General features: G+C 42.9%; 2 protein-coding genes across 2 annotated transcripts in view; both read right to left on the reverse strand.

Moving 5' to 3' along the window:
• Positions 1 to 5,270: 5,270 nt before the first annotated feature.
• The window catches only part of Fis1 (fission 1 protein), a 73,755-nt gene continuing 60,601 nt past the window's right edge, over positions 5,271 to 18,424 (reverse strand). The window contains exon 5 of the mRNA XM_068356650.1: positions 5,271 to 6,813. Coding sequence (XP_068212751.1) covers positions 6,722 to 6,813 — 92 coding nt within the window. The 3' untranslated portion in view covers positions 5,271 to 6,721. The remainder of the gene's footprint in view (positions 6,814 to 18,424) is intronic.
• LOC137614471 (uncharacterized) lies at positions 7,786 to 9,946 on the reverse strand. Its single transcript, XM_068344280.1, has one exon. The coding sequence runs from the start codon at positions 9,944 to 9,946 to the stop codon at positions 8,054 to 8,056; it is 1,893 nt and encodes a 630-aa protein (XP_068200381.1). The 3' UTR covers positions 7,786 to 8,053.

Genomic DNA, 18,424 nt, shown 5'->3' on the forward strand with positions numbered 1-18,424 from the left:
CGAGGATTAAAACTGGTAGGCGAGAATGATCATGAATGGGAGGTAAATCAGTTGTTGTTTGCGGATGATACTGTACTGGTAGCAGACACAGAAGAGAAGCTTGACCGACTAGTGACAGAATTTGGAAGGGTGTGTGAGAGAAGGAAGTTGAGAGTTAATGTGGGTAAGAGTAAGGTTATGAGATGTACGAGAAGGGAAGGTGGTGCAAGGTTGTATGTCATGTTGAATGGAGAGTTACTTGAGGAGGTGGATCAGTTTAAGTACTTGGGGTCTGCTGTTGCAGCAAATGGTGGAGTGGAAGCAGATGTACGTCAGAGAGTCAATGAAGGTTGCAAAGTGTTGGGGGCAGTTAAGGGAGTAGTAAAAAATAGAGGGTTGGGCATGAAAGTAAAGAGAGTTCTATATGAGAAAGTGATTGTACCAACTGTGATGTATGGATCGGAGTTGTGGGGAATGAAAGTGATGGAGAGACAGAAATTGAATGTGTTTGAGATGAAGTGTCTGAGGAGTATGGCTGGTGTATCTCGAGTAGATAGGGTTAGGAACGAAGTGGTAAGGGTGAGAACGGGTGTAAGAAATGAGTTAGCGGCTAGAGTGGATATGAATGCGTTGAGGTGGTTTGGCCATGTTGAGAGAATGGAAAATGGCTGTCTGCTAAAGAAGGTGATGAATGCAAGAGTTGATGGGAGAAGTACAAGAGGAAGGCCAAGGTTTGGGTGGATGGATGGTGTGAAGAAAGCTCTGGGTGATAGGAGGATAGATGTGAGAGAGGCAAGAGAGCGTGCTAGAAATAGGAATGAATGGCGAGCGATTGTGACGCAGTTCCGGTAGGCCCTGCTGCTTCCTCCGGTGCCTTAGATGACCGCGGAGGTAGCAGCAGTAGGGGACTCAGCAGTATGAAGCTTCATCTGTGGTGGAAATGTGGGAGGTTGGGCTGTGGCACCCTAGCAGTACCAGCTGAACTCGGCTGAGTCCCTGGTTAGGCTGGAGGAACGTAGAGAGTAGAGGTCCCCTTTTTTGTTTGTTTCTTGTTGATGTCGGCTACCCACCAAAATTGGGGGAAGTGCCTTTGGTATATGGATGGATGGTAAATTAGCTTTACATATTATTGCAATTCATTTAATTTCTCTGCAATTGTGAAATAAAATTCTTATTTTATTACTTGTGCGTCTCAATCCGCTCCTACTGATCCTATGAAATACATGTCTGTCATAGTTTTATTATCCCCTTCCTCTTATGGTTAATGAAGATACTAAGGTCTCAACCCTTATTATATATTCACCTATGCAATGTAATATTCCAATACGAATACTTACTCTTCATACCTTAGAGACGAGACAATTCTCCTCTACATACAGTGTCTAACCACCACTCGTCTGCTCTTGAGAATGTTCCTATATGAATGCCAACCATTCAGTCTTGTCTCCAAGTTCTTCAGGTTCTTCTAGCAGGGTGAATAGCCCTTCGATACCCACTTTGATCTCGGCATGGCCCGTGGGAACTTCACTGCCAGGGGGGCAGGAAGATCTCTTCCCTACGGTTCTTTTATTAAGATTACTATGCTACCCTGTTCAAAGCCCTTGGCACTTACTCAAATAGGGGAAAATCTACCAAGATACATTGATTCTCTGGTATTCTTCCATCAGGACGCCATGGCTTGAGCCCAAAAAACGGATTTTGAGCGAAGCGAAAAATCTATTTTTGGGTGAGATAGCCATGGCGTCCTGATGGACCCTCCCTGCTACTTCGTCCAGTTTTTTCATGTCCCACCCTGCTCTGCTGTATCATGGCGATCGGCAAGCAACTGGCTTCAGGATGAGGACGGACGTGACGTCATTTAGCAATGGCGCCCATTTGTTTACGTCTCGAGTACCAAAAGTAGCCACGAACGAGATTAGCTGTGGAACGGCTCCCCAGCTATTCTCCGCCCCTACACACCAAAGTGTTAACTCTGTTTGGGGTGTAGATAGCTATGTGGCGCGTTAATACATGCGTCCCCTGTTGATATACGATGTCTTAAAAGGGAAACCTTTAGGATACTCGCTCCAGAAGTTAGAATTCTGTGATAAACCTGTGGTTAAATTCTCTGGGAATATTTAGTAGTGATATACCCAAGGAAGCTACCAAAAAGGAACCTTCCATCAGGACGCCATGGCTATCTCACCCAAAAATAGATTTTTCGCTTCGCTCAAAATCCGTTTTGTATAGCTAAGGACAAAAAATTATAACAGTTTTTTTACCCAATTTGTTATATTATATGACAGAATAATCAGAATTGCAATAGAACATGTCTACCTGTAATAAATCTTGGATATGTTTTCAAAATTTTTCTTTAACTTACGTGTACATTATAGATTTTCCAAAGCAACCCAAACAATATTTTATAAATTACGAAAGAAGACATTAAAAAAAATTGTTTGAAAACAGTGACCAGAGATTTTTCTTTTTTCTAATCGGTCTGGAATAATCGTTATTCCAGACCTATAGCGATGTAGATCAACTATGGCTCTACCACTAGCATAGAGCTATTTTTTAGGAACAAAATTTATTTTTTAATGAATATTTAAAGAAATATTTATATTTGGGGGCGTACATTACATTCATTGTTCGTCTAGGGGGAGACGACATTAAGATTGCATACCAAATACATTGGTCGTCAAGAGTTGAATTGTCTCATCCATAAGTACATTTTGATATAAAGTACTGTAAAATGTTTATATCTAATGATGCAATCGGCAAAAAGGGTGGCTTTTGACTTTATGCTGTATCAATAAACACTAACAGGATATCATGACTTGTCCCTTTAGGATGTAAGAGATGAACTCAAATTCAGAATCTTGGTGGTACTGTTACTTATGATAGTATAACGTGAATTTTAGGGGATTAAAAGTTTTACGTACCTTCAGTATTTACAGTGCCATAACAACAACCTTTGTTACAGTTACTAATAATCATAGGTAGCTAGATAGCATCAGGGTTGTGGTAGCCTCTTGGAAATGTCCTTGCCTGGAAATCTACTGGACTTGGATTGGAGACATGCTCAAATTCTACAGTTTTACGTAGTATCTGCAACCTTACTATCCTTGTGAACCAAGGATGGAGGGTTTCGAGAAACCTATAGATCTATCTGTCAAGTCAACAGCAGCCATTGCCTTTCCCTCCCTCTTCCTAGCTTTGGCAGAGAGGGGACTTGGGCACTGATCTCATGTATATATGGTCAGTCCCTTTCCTCGGCCATTCATGAGTAACCTTTAAACTAGATCAGTTGATTTTATTATCTATGCTACCTTATTTTATTTAGGTATTTCAGTCAGGTCTTCAAATCAGTGACAGGGATTTGGAGATTTCTAGGATCCCCCCTCTTTACTATATATTCTTTCTCTATGATGTAGAGGATATGCTAATATCCTTTTCTAATCATAATGCCTAGGTTACTTAATTGACAAGCTGCTTCCCTAAGGAAAGACAGTGAACATCCTACCCTAAGCAATTGATTTTTTCTAAGGCGATGTTGTATGGGGTCTTCCTTAGGACTGGTGAGAAAGCAAGTCTCTCACAAGGGTATCTAAATCTACATGTTCCTCTTCCCTGTGCAACTTCTTAGCAGTGTTCATTAAAAATAAAAGTTGAGCAATTTTTTCCCTCCTTAGTCACATGTGTCAGCCATGTATAATTTCATCTGGTCTTTGATTACTGATTAGGCCTTAGAGTTTCTGGAAGATAACTTTCTTGGTACAAGAGAGTTGCTGGTTGACTTATTAGCACTGCAGTATGTATCCCATACACTTGAGTTTTTGGTGGCAGCTTGTAGTCTCTTGAGCTTTATAGAACTGTCCTTAGAGGACTGTCAACAATACTCCATAGTAGGATTTCTAGGCAATGTTGATTTCTACTATTCAACACTATTTTATCTCTTAGCAAATAATAAGCATTATTTTTGTTTTTGTGGTTTAAATTTGTCTATAATTTATTTTTTCTTTAGTTTTAATTTCTGGCAAAATGGAATGGTGTATTTTATTCTAGTCAATACCTAATAGTTGAATGCTTTTCCTTTGCCTTGTTTTGATTGCCTCCACCTTGTATTGCAGCTGTTCTAACCCTTTTACCCCCAGGCTATTTTGAACTTTCCAACCCTTAACCCCCAAGGGTTATTTTTTTTCAAGCACATTTTGCAGTACATTTTTTTTAAATTGCTCTAACAGCTTTAATCTTTGTCATAGAGAGGTCAGGTTGGTCTCATCCTCTTGGAAAATCCCTAAAGTTTCTCAAAAAAATTATCAAAAATATGCAAAAAAAAAAAATGTACACGGCAGTTTTTTGCAAGGATGTACCGGTACGTCCATGGGGGTAAAGGGATGAGTTTTGTGAAACGTACCAGTAGTCCATTGGGGGTAAAAGGTTTAATATATGTGATTGTATTTTTATATATTTCCAGTTTTCCCTTTGTGACTTATGCTTTTACTGTATAATTTACGTACACATACTGTACTAAACATACGTATCGTGTACATAAACTTAAACCTCTGGATAAAAAGAACATCAAGATTTCAACATTCCCACAACTAGACCAATTCCCAAGATTAGACATAAAAGTGGTAAGACAGAGAACTGCATAAAATGTGTAACATTATATGACAATGTAGTTTCATAAACAAAGTTATATTTTTTATATTAAGGTTAAAACCAAATACGTACAATACTGTATAGTGTTAAAGACAGTAAAACCAAAGGCATAAAATAAACAGACAAGTATGCACGTACTTGTGATAGCAACTTTGAAGAATTTAAATAAATGATTCCTGAGCACAAAAACACATCTGGCAAAACTATATTACTTTTCATTGTAAGGCTACAAAAATAAGTATGATTTGACTGGTCCCCCTACCATCTCTCTTTCTCGCACTTAATACTAAGTGGCATGAGGTCCTTTGTTTTTTTAATGATGTACAGATACCAACAAGTCTAATTTGGCACAATATCAGAAAATAAAAAATTAGGCCTGGTAAGTTTTCTGTTCCAGTTCACATTAAATAAAACATCAAACATGAAACTCAATTACCAGCACAATCCTGAAATTATTTCTCTCATCAAATAGGTATAATAAGTAATTCTTATAAAATTCCAGATCTTCTGTGTGATTCTGTAAGTTTAATATAAAGAAGGTCAAGTAAAGAATTAATATACAGAATCAAATTTGAAAAACATTTACATTGCCAACAATACTTGTTTAAATACAATAGCCAAGTAGGATTACATAAATAATGCAAACATTCTACCTATATAGCTTTGCTTCTTTATTAAATTTAAAAGTACAATATGACAACCTGGATAAGATACTATAGCCTTTTATACATATATTACAATGTGTCTCTTAATATCACTATGTACTGTACATCTCAAAATCCTTTCAGCACTATAGTTTGCAAACATATTCTAAATTTTTTTTCAAAGAGTAAATTCAGTACACACTAACATTAGGACACAACATGGTAAGTTTAAAACTAATGACAAGAATATTAAAAATATCATGCATTCACAGGTATATGTGACTAAGAGTACAAAATTAATCACTGTAATGTGCGATACTTAAACCGATTCATACAAAACATTACCAAAAAATGCAATGAAAAGATAAAACAGCTTCTTTTACAGATATTGATCTCACAGCCACTACTCCACAAAATAAATAAATAATTGAAAAAAAATTCTGTAGTAATATTATTTTCATCTGGTAGATATGTATTGTAATAAATATCTAAGTCCTGAATTTAAGAAAATAAATTCTTTACAATATGAACCAATCAATTTACAAAATATAATTTTAGATTATAGGGTTATTTCATACACAGCCACTACTCAGTCCAATTAGGATACATTACTTGAATAAGATGAAGACATTATATCTAATCACCTGGTTTTATGATTTATGCCTTGAAAATGCTTGAATATATAATGTTTACCCATGAAAAAATATGACAAGGGACAGGATAATATGGCTAGAGTTCTTTTAGGCGTTTCTTGAATCAACCCAATGATTCCAGGAGGTTCAACTCTTACCTGTTCTAAAATGAAATACATTACTTGAATAAGATGAAGACATCACATATTATCAAGCAACACAAAATTAAGTCTTATGATAACAGGTTCTATGATGTCTTGGAAATACTCAATTATCAAATGTTTGCACTGGAAAATATAAGACAAGGGACACCATATTTTGGCTAAAAGAACTTTTAGAGGTTTGCTGAATCAAAATAATTACAGGAGGTTCAACTCTTACTTGGTGCAAATGAAAAAATCTTCTCCTGGTCATTACATATAGCTTATATTGTACAATTCTGTGTTGGATAAATACCCTGTATGATTAAGACAGAGCAGTAATTACATGTAAAGTTTATGAATCCTTATGAAAAGTTTGAATCATAATGTACAAATATCAATGTCATCAAACATATGCTACTGAATAAAAGCAGTCCTAATAAAATAAATATAAACAAAAGCAAGTTATTTTTAAGGGAAGTTAAAATATGGTAGATGACACTAAAAACAAACAATATGCATAATGAACTTCATTTGTCAATACTGGAATGAACTTCACAACAGAATAACTAAAGATCATAACATATACTGTATTCTCAACATAGCATTTTTATTGGACTATGCTATTTGAGAGTGATGCCGAGAATAAATATTCTTCAAAAGTAATAAAAATGAAAGACAATCAGTGTTTCTTTGCGAGTGCTACAGCTAATCCTGCCAATGCTCCAAGACCCAATATAGCTCCTCCTGCAATTGCTGCTCCTTTGATTGCATCTGGAAAAGCACAATTTCAATACATTACTAAGTTACTGTATTTAATTCCAATATTATTACTATTCGTTCATTAGTTTATTCAAACCCATGAATTAATATTTTTAAAACCAATAAGGCTAGACAGAAGTCTCTGGTTTTTTTAATATGTACACAGTAACCTCCTACATACAAACTCTGAGCAAACGAACTTCTGCCAATACGGACTTGAGCAAAATTAATAAAAAAAGAAAAAAAGATTAGAACGTATAAAAGATTACAAATCATGGCTCGTTTTCAAATCTCACAGATGAGAGGTAGGTTAGTTTGCCTAGCTAGTACTTGGCGGCATACTGAACGCCATCAGAAAATAAAGGGATTTTGACGAAGGAAAAATCTATTTCTGGGCTCCGACCTGTGCCGCCCAGTGAAATGCTCCTTTAACATCATTTCTATGGTAAAAACTGCTATGAATCTACCAGAGAAAAAATTGTATAGGAATGCTAGGTTGAACCCAGCTCGCTCACCTAATAAGGTGTCGGTATAAATAACTGGGGCGTGATAAATCACAACCAGAGGCCTCGCACCATTTAGATATCTCCTCTCAACATCCCCGTTCAGCGAGGTGCCGTTCAACACCCTAGCTCCGATCTCTACTACAAACAGTCCAACCCTCGCCTGTGACGTCACTCCTTATTGCACCCAAGATTGGGGCCCAAGAAGGGAGGGACGGGTGGGTTCACTGTGCGGCACAGGTCTCTCGCCCAGAAATAGATTTTTCCTTCTTCAAAATCCCTTTTCTGGGCTCCGACCTGTGCCGCCCAGTGAAATAGTGCCAGAGAATAGGGACCCAAACTTGGCACAATACCTGAGGGAAGTAATAAATACAAAATAATACCAAACGTGATTTTAATATCAGAAAAGGATAAACAAGGTATCCCGTAGGTAAGTACTCTCAACATAAAGTGCGAATAGTTAAATACAATAATGGCAAAAAATCCCATACCAGGGATGGCAAGAAAAGACAAGCAGATAATGCAGATCAAATAAATAACATTCTTAATAATAAATAATACAAAACCAGCCCGTGGAGAGTAAGACTAAAAACAGGTAAAATCAAAAACAATTCGTAGAAATTGAGATCATAACAGGGTATCAAACAATACACCATAAGGGTGTAGATCAAGCAAAACAAAACCAAAACTAGGTAGTAACAATAAGTAAGGCAGGTAGGAGAAAAGGAGGATAGAGCAAGACGTTGTGATTAAGACTCAGTACCTTCAGGAGGAACCACATTCCCAGCTGCTACTGTAGCAAATTTTAGAGCTTCCAAAGGTTTTAGGTAGTGGCGTTTAAAAACTTTAGGGGACTTCCAGCCTGTATATTTCATGAGCTCATCAAATTTCATGTGATGGAAGAAATTAATTGAAGTAGCAACAGCTCGAATATCATGGACATGGGGGAATGATTCAGGATTAGCCTGTTTAATAAAATAAATGATTTGTTGCCTGATTCCTTTAAGGGTAATGGTTCCTCCATTTTCTCTAATGAATAAGGGCCCTGTGGTTGTAGTGGAAGTTCTATTTAAGTAGGATTTCAAGGTGGTAACTGGACACAAGGATGGATCCCGAGGAAGCGAAACAATCTTCCAGGGAGACCATCTGTTCTGAGGGTCCTCATTTTTAGCCAGGAAAACTTTGTTAGGGGAGAGAAGGACTTCTCCCAAAGAGAGGAAGTCAATATGACCTGGGTCTCTAGACAGGGCTGATAGTTCTGAAATTCTGGAGCCAGAAGCGAGGCTCAATAGGAACAATGTCTTCCTTAACAGTGCCATGTAATTGCAGGAATCATTAAGAGTGTCAGAGGCCAGTTTCAGGACATCGTTTAAAAACCAGGAAACTGCACTAGGGCGAGTTGATGGTTTTAATCTGGCACAAGCTCTCGGGATGGACGAGAAGTAAGAATCCGTAAAGTCAATATCAAAACCAATATGGAATATCTTTTTCAAAGCTGACTTGGTCGTAGTGATGGTGTTGGCTGCCAGGCCTGATTCAAATAGAGTTCTGAAGAAGGTTACAGTTAGATTCATCGTCATCTTTTCAACCTTTGAGTCCTTTAAAAACTTAGCAAGCTTTTTAACAGCTGAGTCATATTGACGGAGGGTGGATTCCCTTCTGTCCGATTCCAAAAATAGGGTATTTAGAGGGTCAATATTTGCACCCTTTTGAGCTGCAAACTTCATGAAGTCCATAAAGTTAGGGCACTCTGAATTCTTGAGGAAGCTAACACATTGCGAGTTTGTACTACTTGTGTTAGTATAGGGTTGGGTATCTGCCGAGGGCAGAGGCCCAGTTCCAGCAACAGAGGGAACCAACTGCTCTTGGGCCAGTTGGGGGCTACCAGAGCCACTCGGCCTCTGAAAGACCTGAGTTTGTCCAATACTTTCAATAGGAGATTTATCGGAGGGAACAGATAAATCCTCTTCCAAACGTTCTAATCTAACATCATTGCGTCTGTGGCATAAGCCCGAGGGTCCAGGTTGAGGGCCACGTAACATTCTAGTTTGTGGTTGGATTCCGTCGCAAACAAGTCCACCTGGAGACCTGGGACCTGAGATAAGATCCATTTGAATGACTGTTTGTCTAGGGACCATTCCGACTCCAGCAGAGTTGTTCTCGAAAGTGCGTCTGCCACTACATTCCGCACTCCCGCAAGGTGGACTGCTGACAGATGCCACTTGTTCAATGTCGCCATGGAAAAAATTGCTAGCATGACGTGGTTTATGTGGGCTGACTTGGAGCCTCCTCTGTTTATGCAGTGGACTATGACTGCGCTGTCTAGAACCAGCCTGATATGAAGGTTCCTGGCTGGGTTCAGTCGTTTTAGAGTAAGGAATACTGCCATGGCCTCTAGGACATTGATGTGAAATTGTCGTAATATCGTCGACCATAGTCCCTGGACTTTCTTGTGTTGGGAGTATCCTCCCCACCCTGTTAAGGAGGCGTCTGTGTGAATGACGAGTCCTGGGGCCGGATATTGTAAGGGGACTGACTTCGATAGGCTTTTGATTTTCGTCCATGGCTGAAGACTCTTTCGTAGGATTGGGAGAAGTCGAGCTCTTTTGTCTCGACGCTTCTTGTTTGCCCTGGAGCGCCATACTCTGTTTATGTCCTTTAGTTTGGCCTTTAGGACAACGTCTGTTACGGAGGCGAACTGCAAGGAGCCTAGGATTCTTTCCTGGTTCCTCCTGGACGTCAACTTTTCCCTGAGAAACCGTTTCGTGTTCTTTGCTATTTCCGTCCTCTTGGCTTTCGGGAGGCATAGCGTATGGGAACGTAGGTCCCATTGTAACCCCAGCCATTGAAACTTGGTCTCCGGGACCAGGCGGGATTTGTCGAGGTTGACTTGAAACCCTAACTGACGAAGGGAGGTGAGAACCTTGTCTGTTGCCGTGAGGCAGTTCCTGACGTTGTTTGCCCAGACGAGCCAGTCGTCCAGATAAGCCACTATTTGAATCCCTTGGGTTCGAAGTTCTTGGATTACCGTGTCTGCTAGTTTAGTGAAGATCCTGGGTGCTATGTTGAGCCCGAATGGCATCACTTAGAATGCATAGGCTTGTTTGCCTAGTTTGAAGCCTAGGAAAGGACGAAAGTACCTTGCTATTGGAACGTGATAGTAGGCATCGGTAAGATCTATTATTAGAGGTGGTGACGGCCCCACGGGGAAGTAAGGTCCGCACCCGAGAGACGGTTAGCATGTGGAACCTGTCGCAACAAATGAAGGAGTTCAGACGGGACAGGTCTAGGATTACTCTTCGCTTGTCTGAGCCTTTCTTTGGCACGCTGAACAAGCGACCTTGAAATTTTAAACGATGGACTCTTTGGATTGCGTTCTTCTGCAATAGGTCTTCTGTAAACGATCTTAGTTCCTCCGTTAGAAGTTGATAGAAACTGGTCGGTGGAGGGGGCCCTTTTATCCAGCTCCACCCCAGACCTTTGGAAATTATGCTGGAAGCCCAATTGCTGAACTTCCAACGGTCTCGAAAGATATAAAGTCTCCCTACTACCTGAAGATTTTCAATGGGCTGAGGATGACTTGCCTCCTCTGCCTCCGCGGAATGCCTTGCCTCGGTTGAAACCCCTTCCGCCACCTCTGTTACGAAAGGCACCTCTGGTGCCAGAGCCTCTGTTGCGTTGGTAGCCTTGGAAGGAACCTTGGGACTCGTAGGTGGGCTTAAAGGCAGGGGAGGTAGCATACGAAGTCGATGCTACCTGTGCCTGAAGGACCAACACATACTGTTGTTGAGGTTGTCCCTTCGAAGTAGAAGGTTGGGGTTGTACAATCTGAAGGGGTTGTCTGTTCTGGGAGGAATGGAAGGGCCTCAACCTCTTCCTGCCTCGGGCCGAGGCGCCAGCTGGTTCAAACTTCCGCTTGGGGACTAGGCCCCATCTAACTTTGAGGCTCTGGTTAACCCTAGCTGCCTCGCTGAGTACGGAGTTTACCAAGTCCTCCAGGAAGAGGTCCGGGCCCCAGACCGGGGCTTTGATGAGCCTATTAGGCTCATGCCTGATGGTAGCCTCGGCTAACACGTGTCTCCGGCAACGGAATCTAGCGTTGAGAAACTCGAAAGCATCAACTAACAAGGTCTGTAGGAGGGATTTGGTGAGAACTTTAAAAAGAGATTCCTCCTCGTAAGTGATGGCGGTCATCTCGGCCAAACTGGCTGAATTAATCGACCTACTCAGCCTGCACCGGGCCTCGAACTCAAGGCTGATTAGTGATTCCGGGAGCTTGGGGAGGCGTTCGCTGAACTGTGTGGAAGCACAGTCAGCGCTCAGTTTGCCTGCCGTGAAGGTGGCTGGGGCGTTACGCCAGCACTCGTGGTCACCTGGGAAGAGGGTGGAAGTCAAGTCTGTCTCCAGGAGCTGGGGCAGAGGCTTTTCTTCCTTGGCGGACTGATAGGCAATGTCCATGATCTTGGTGACGCATGGGGTGGGGGTTTGTTCTTCAACCACAAACATGGTATAAGAGCTCTTGTGGGGTGTGAGCATCGTGTTCACACAATCCCACTCGTTTAATGCCCGGACCAAGGTAGACTGGGCCTGTTCCTTGGGATAAATAACAGTCTCCCTAGGGACTTTATCTAAGCGGACCAGAGCCTCTTCGGTCAAACGGGCGAAGCCGGGGAAGGGGAATTGGAGTCCCGGCGGATAGAACTCGAAGTCCTCGATAGGCCGGGTGCCAAAACCCTCGATGGTCAGCATGCCATCTGTAAAAGGAGAATGCAGAGCCATCCTCCAGGGGTTACTTTTGGTGAATGGTGGGAGCTTGGAAGCGTCGGGGATGGGGTATTGCTGCTGTTGTGGCAGCCACGAACGCATGAGGCCTTGTACCAAGTTCTCATTGTAGGAGATCCTCTCAGTGAGGGATGACATGAAAGACCCGATCTGGGAAAGAAGTTCCTTAGAAAAGGATTTTGGGTCGAAGGGTTCCTCCGGGGCGGGAACGGGGGCCGGCGTAGATATCGAACCATGAGAGGTTGAAGATGCGGCAGCGGAGTCTTTGGGGACTCTAGAGGATGAAGTCTTGACTGACTTCGGGGATTTTGAAGACTTTCGGGTCTTGAGTAAAGGCTTACGGTGAGCCTTAACCTTCGGGGTAACTGGGCGAGGCTTGAAATCAGCCCCGGGTGTCCCCGGAAAGCCCTGAAAAGAAGAATGAGCAGAAGTAGAAGAAAAAGTCGGGCTAAGGAGAGGAATCTTAGCCCGGGACCCACCTGCCTCACCTACCTCACTACCTACGTCCGGTTCGTCAAGAGCCATCGGTTCTATGTCCAGGTTGAGGGTAGCGACGTCTTCTGTGATAGTCCCGCCCGTCTCCTCCTGGCCCGGGGCTAAGAGCAGGGACTCAATCTTCTCAATAATGGGGTCCGCCACGTCCTTGGGGACCGCAGCCGATGTCTTAGCATTGGGGTATATGAGAGAACACCATTCCTCTGAAAGAATGTAAGGCTTTTTAGCCTTTACGTTGCGGGCGAACCCGCCGATCCAGACCTTGAGGGTCGCCAGGGCTGAGGTCTTAGCCGGCTGGGAGCTCTGAAAGAGAATAGACTACAGTATTACTGGAGGTAAGTGGTTTCCACAAGGGAAGTAAAATAAGAAGGCTTAGGATCTCCTTGCGAAAACGAGGCCACCGAAAAGGGGACACGTTGAAAATAACATGAATGACAGAGGTTAATACAATGTAAATTTAAAATTAACCGTAATTCCACTTACTGAGTCTGAGGTGAGCGTGGAGGCCAGCTTATAACAGACTACGCAATTGTCCGGGTGCCAGACGGTCAATCCATCCACAAGGATAGCACAGTGGGCGTGTGACCGACATACGTCGTGGCCGCAGGGTTGGTGGAGGACCGCCGAGCAGGCTGTCATCGCACAGCGTACCATCTGTAAAATAAAGATACATAAGTATCACGTGGTAAGCTAGAGGAGCCCGGGAGCTCCGGGAGCTTAAAGTACACCGCTATAGCAGTGGGTAAAACATTCTTAAGCTGTAATGGCGATAAAGCTAGAGGAGCCCGGGAGCTCCGGGAGCTTAAAGTACACCGCTATAGCAGTGGGTAAAACATTCTTAAGCCGTAAGGGCGATAAAACACTTAATAGGTAACAAAATAAGTCAATCCGTAACTATGATCATACAAGGGGGGACAGTCGAGTAAAAGAAATATATATATAAATATAAGAGTAATCGAATATGGTTAGGGATATACGCTGGCTCCGGAGAGACAACTGAGAGAGCCCGGGGCTCGTGTTAGCCTACCGGGGTAGGCGGGACATGGGAGGGGGGGTTGTCGGGAGTCAGAGACTCACCGACGGGCTCAAGGACCTTAACCAAAAACTCGACAAGATAACTAGGTCTGGAAGCTACGAACGGGGATCCCGTAGATAAAATTATTAACATCGAGTGGGGTCCGTGAAGTGCGGAACGCCACACGGGGAGGGTGAAGTCAGGGATCCTATAATGGGTCCGTGGGGTGCAGAACCGGGAAGTAGCATCCAGGAATAATGTGTATATAAAAGACATGGAACCCAAAACATAGCAGAAATCCCTCCCACCGACCGATGGCCAATCGGAGCGGCAGGGAGAAAACGGCTACGGGAGGATAGGGGAAAACTATAAAATCTATAACATCTACTGTATAACATATAGCCTCGCTAACGTTCAAGGTCCGCCCGTGAAGGAGCCAGGCGATATCCCCAGGGATGGGGGGGAGGGGGGAAAGGGTAAGAGAGGACTCGACCCGTAAAACAAAGCAGCTGACTCCAAGGCTCGAGGAGCGAGAGGCATCCCTGAAGTGGGGATGTAGGCGGGGGGAGGCTATCACGTGGACAGAGAGACCAGGCGTAGCAACCTGGTCGAAGAACCACGACATAATGAATGATCAATACGGATAGACATAAAAATAATGATATGGTATAAAATAAGTAGGAAAGCATGCGAATAATATAGTAAGAGAGGGATGCAAGGGAGAGGCAGGGAGGGGCCGAACCCTCCAGCGCGGGGAGGACCGAGCTGGGCAGGGGGGCCAACATAACACAAAGTCGGTGAGGTGCCGACATAAAAATATGAAAACAAACTGCCTCGCGAAAGTCCCACTCAAACTAAAGCAACTACTAGTCGGTAAAAATAATGTTATGTATCCGCTTAGGATATGAAAACGTAATAGCGTGGAGTAACATAAAAAACTAGCAGCGCCCGAAGGCGATCAGGCATGCCAACCTAACACGAACTATGATACCGTAATATCATAACAACTGTATCGTAAATAACAGGATAATGAAATACCATAACAAAATAAAATAACACGGGGTGTGAACCGTGAATTACCCAGATAGGTTCAAAATGAAAAACAATCAGTATGAAAGACTAATTGTAAGGAGTTAAGAACGAGAGAGAGAGAGAGGAGGTAGCCAGCCGCCATGGCGGTCCCGAAGCGGGGCCGCGAACAGTGAAAATTAAAAACTGTGATAAATTAACAACTAAGGGCAAGGCTACCTCCAAAGACTCAAAACTCATAGATCTGGTACTTAACTTCGATGGAGTGACAGTAGAGTCCGACATCATGAGATAAATCCTGGGTAAATCCGGGAAAAACACACACCAAAAAAGAGAACAGTGTAAACACACGGTGCTATGAAAAGGAGTGACGTCACTAACGTGGGTTGGACTGTTGGTAGTAGAGATCGGAGATAGGGTGTTGAACGGCACCTGGCTGAACGGGGATGTTGAGAGGAGATATCTAGATGGTGCGAGGCCTCTGGTTGTGATTTATCACGCCCCAGTTATTTATACCGACACCTTATTAGGTGAGCGAGCTGGGTTCAACCTAGCAATCCTATACAATTTTTTCTCTGGTAGATTCATAGCAGTTTTTACCTTAGAAATAATGTTAAAGGAGCATTTCACTGGGCGGCACAGGTCGGAGCCCAGAAAGGGATTTTGGAATATGCTTTTATAATCATTAATAAACATATCACAAGAGTGAGAGAGAGAGAGAAGGGTTATATCATACAAAATGAGCTGGAATTCTTTTCTTTCATAAAATAATGAAATAATATTTCAAAATGATACAAAATAAATGTGAAAATACCTGTACTTGTAACAATTTGCTAAAATATAAAATTTCCTTTCCAAAACTTCTTGCAATAGCACTACCATTAAAGTGACAAATGGTATACTGTAATTTCTTGTTGTTAACATCACCCTTTAAAGTATTTAAAAGAACTGTAATATTAATTTAAGGGTACTTTACAAGATTAAAATCTTAATTCATTTTACAGTGGAAAGTCTAAATACCCTCACAGTATACCCTCGACACAAGACACAAAGAAAATACGGATCTAATCTCATAGAAACAATTCCCTTAAACACTCCACGCAGTAATTGCTAACAAATCAAGGGGAAGGACATCTTGATCCCTTGTCTAAGGGATAAATTCGATCCTGAGGTTTCGCCTCGGAGCACCTGTCCTTCCTTGAAGTCTTCGAAGATAGACCTTGAGACACTCTACTGGGCATAGAGACATCTTCCTTCAGTGGGCAGATTCTTCAAGGACCCCACCTCTTGGCGGGCAGCTCGTTCTTGGCAAGAAAGGCAGGATCAGGGAAAAGGTTCAGTTCTCCTGTGTCTAGGAACTGAATATGGCCTTCGTTTCTGGATAAGGCCACTATTTCACTAACTCTAGCTGCTGAGGCTATTGCGAACAGAAAGATGACTTTCGGTGTTAGATCCTTTAGGGTGCAATCCTCATTGTTCAGATTCGAAGCGTAATGCAAGATTTTGTCCAACGACAATGTTATGGGCTTTGGAGGGGTTGCCAGTTTGAGTCTAGCGCATGCCTTTGGTATCTTATTGAAGATTTCGCTTGCGAGGTCCACCTCAAAGGCGTATGAAAGAGGTCTGGTCAAAGCCGACTTACACGGGGTTATCGTAGTGGAAGCCAGGCCTTGTTCATGTAGGTGGATGAAGAAAGAAAGACAGAAATCTATCGATATTTCTGTTGGTTTCCTTGTTTTCACAAAGGACACCCATTTCTTCCAAGATGATTCATATTGTCTCCTAGTTGAACTTGACTTGTACTCTTCAATGAAGTCGACTTTGTTCTTCGAGATCCCAAACATTTTATTCGCTGCTAGGGCGAGAAAATCGTGAAATGTAGGTTGTTGGTTCTTGAGTATGAAGCGTAAAGTCGACTTCTGAACCAGTTGGGACAAAACTGGGTTCGGCAGAGGAAACAGCTACAGTTTCAATTCTAGAACTAGAGGGAACCCATTGCTTTTGGGCCATTTGGGGACCACTACTGCAGCTGTCCCTCTGAAGGATCTTAGCTTCTCAAGGACTTTCAGCAGGAGATTGGTTGGTGGAAACACGTTAATCTGATTCCATCTGTTCCAGTCGAGAGACATGGCATCTATGGCTTCTGCTTGAGGGTCTACGTAAGGGGCTACGTAACAAGGTAGTTTATTGTTGTCACTCGTCGCGAAGAGGTTGATCTGCAGTTCTGGGACTTTTTCCGAGATGAAGGAGAATGAGTCTGCGTCTAGGGACCATTCTGTCTCTATCCGCTTTCACCTGGATAGAGTGTCTGCCGTCAAGTTGCAGAACCCTTGAAGGTGAACTGCTGATAAGTGCATTCCTCTCTTCCTTGCCAGGTAGAAGATGGCTAACATCACATGATTGATGTGAGGTGATCACTAGCCTTGTCGATTTAGACATTTTACTATCACTTCGTTGTCCAGGACCAATCTGATGTGGATTGCTCTGCGAGGGGATGGTTTTTTCAACGTTAGGAAAACTGCCATGGCCTCCAAGATGTTGATGTGAAAGGATTTGAACTGGTGCGACCAATTCCCTTGCACTTTTCTTTCTTGCTAATGGCCTCCCCATCCTTCCAGGGAGGCATACATGTGTATCACCACCCATGGTTGTGGTAGTTGCAGGGGAATCATCCGTGTTAGGTTCTTGGCTGTTGACCACGGCCTTAATAGCGTGCGCAATTGGGTCGGGGTCAACCTTAGTTGATCTCTTCGAGCGTTTGATGCGTATCTTCTCCAGACTCCTGACGCATTCTTTAGTCATGCTTTTAGCCCCGGGTCTGTCACTGCCGCAAACTGGAGAGAGGACAATACTCTTTCCTGTTGGCGTCTTGATATCCTCTTGTATCAGATTAGTCTCTTGACAGCTCCCTCTATCTCTCTCCTCTTCTTGAATGAAATGGAGAGGTGGTGTGACTGTAAGTTCCATTGGAGTCCTAACCATTGGAACTTCTGGGCTGGAGAAAGGCGAGACTTCTTGTGATTGATCTGGAAGCCCAGGTGCTCCAGAAACTGGATCACCTTTCCGGCAGCTTGCAGACAAGTAGTCTTGGATGCTGTCCACACCAGCCAATCGTCTAGATATACTACTACTTGAACTCCCTTGGAGCGTAGTTGATGGGCGATTGTATCTGCTAGCTTTGCGAATATCCTTGGGGCTATGTTTAGTCCAAAGGGCATGGCTTTGAAGACAAATTTTGTCTTCTGTAGCTTGAATCCTAGGTAGGAGGAGAGGGGGCAACTGACTGGTAGGTGCCAGTATTCATCTGCCAGGTCTATTGAGTAGAAGGGTTCTTATGTGTTGCAAGGTAAGCATCCCGAACTTCTTGTTCTCGATGAACTTGTTGAGTGGAGACAAGTCTAGAATGACTCTGAGTTTGTCTGGGTCTTTCTTTGGAACACAAACAACCTTCCCAGGAACTTGATGGACTTCGCTTTCCTTATTACCTTCTTGTTCAAGAGTTCTGAGGTATATTCTTCCAACAATGGGGTGGAGCATTGGAAGAATTCTGGAAAATGGGGTGGAATTTCGTTCCATTTCCACCCGAGTCCATTCGTGATTAGGCTGTGGGCCCAGGGATCGAAGGTCCAACTATCCCGAAAGTGAAACAGTCTGCCTCCAACCTGGAATCCCTCATTGCTTAGGGATTCCTGAGGACTTGTTTCAGTGACCGCATCCTCCTCTCCCCCTTGGGGGGTTTCTGGAGGAACCTCTTTTTGGGCCTTTACTTTTGTAGGGCCGAAAGGTGGTCGAGTGCCTC

This window comes from Palaemon carinicauda, chromosome 2, assembly GCF_036898095.1.
Source record: "Palaemon carinicauda isolate YSFRI2023 chromosome 2, ASM3689809v2, whole genome shotgun sequence".
In the NCBI taxonomy this organism is placed as follows: domain Eukaryota; kingdom Metazoa; phylum Arthropoda; class Malacostraca; order Decapoda; family Palaemonidae; genus Palaemon; species Palaemon carinicauda.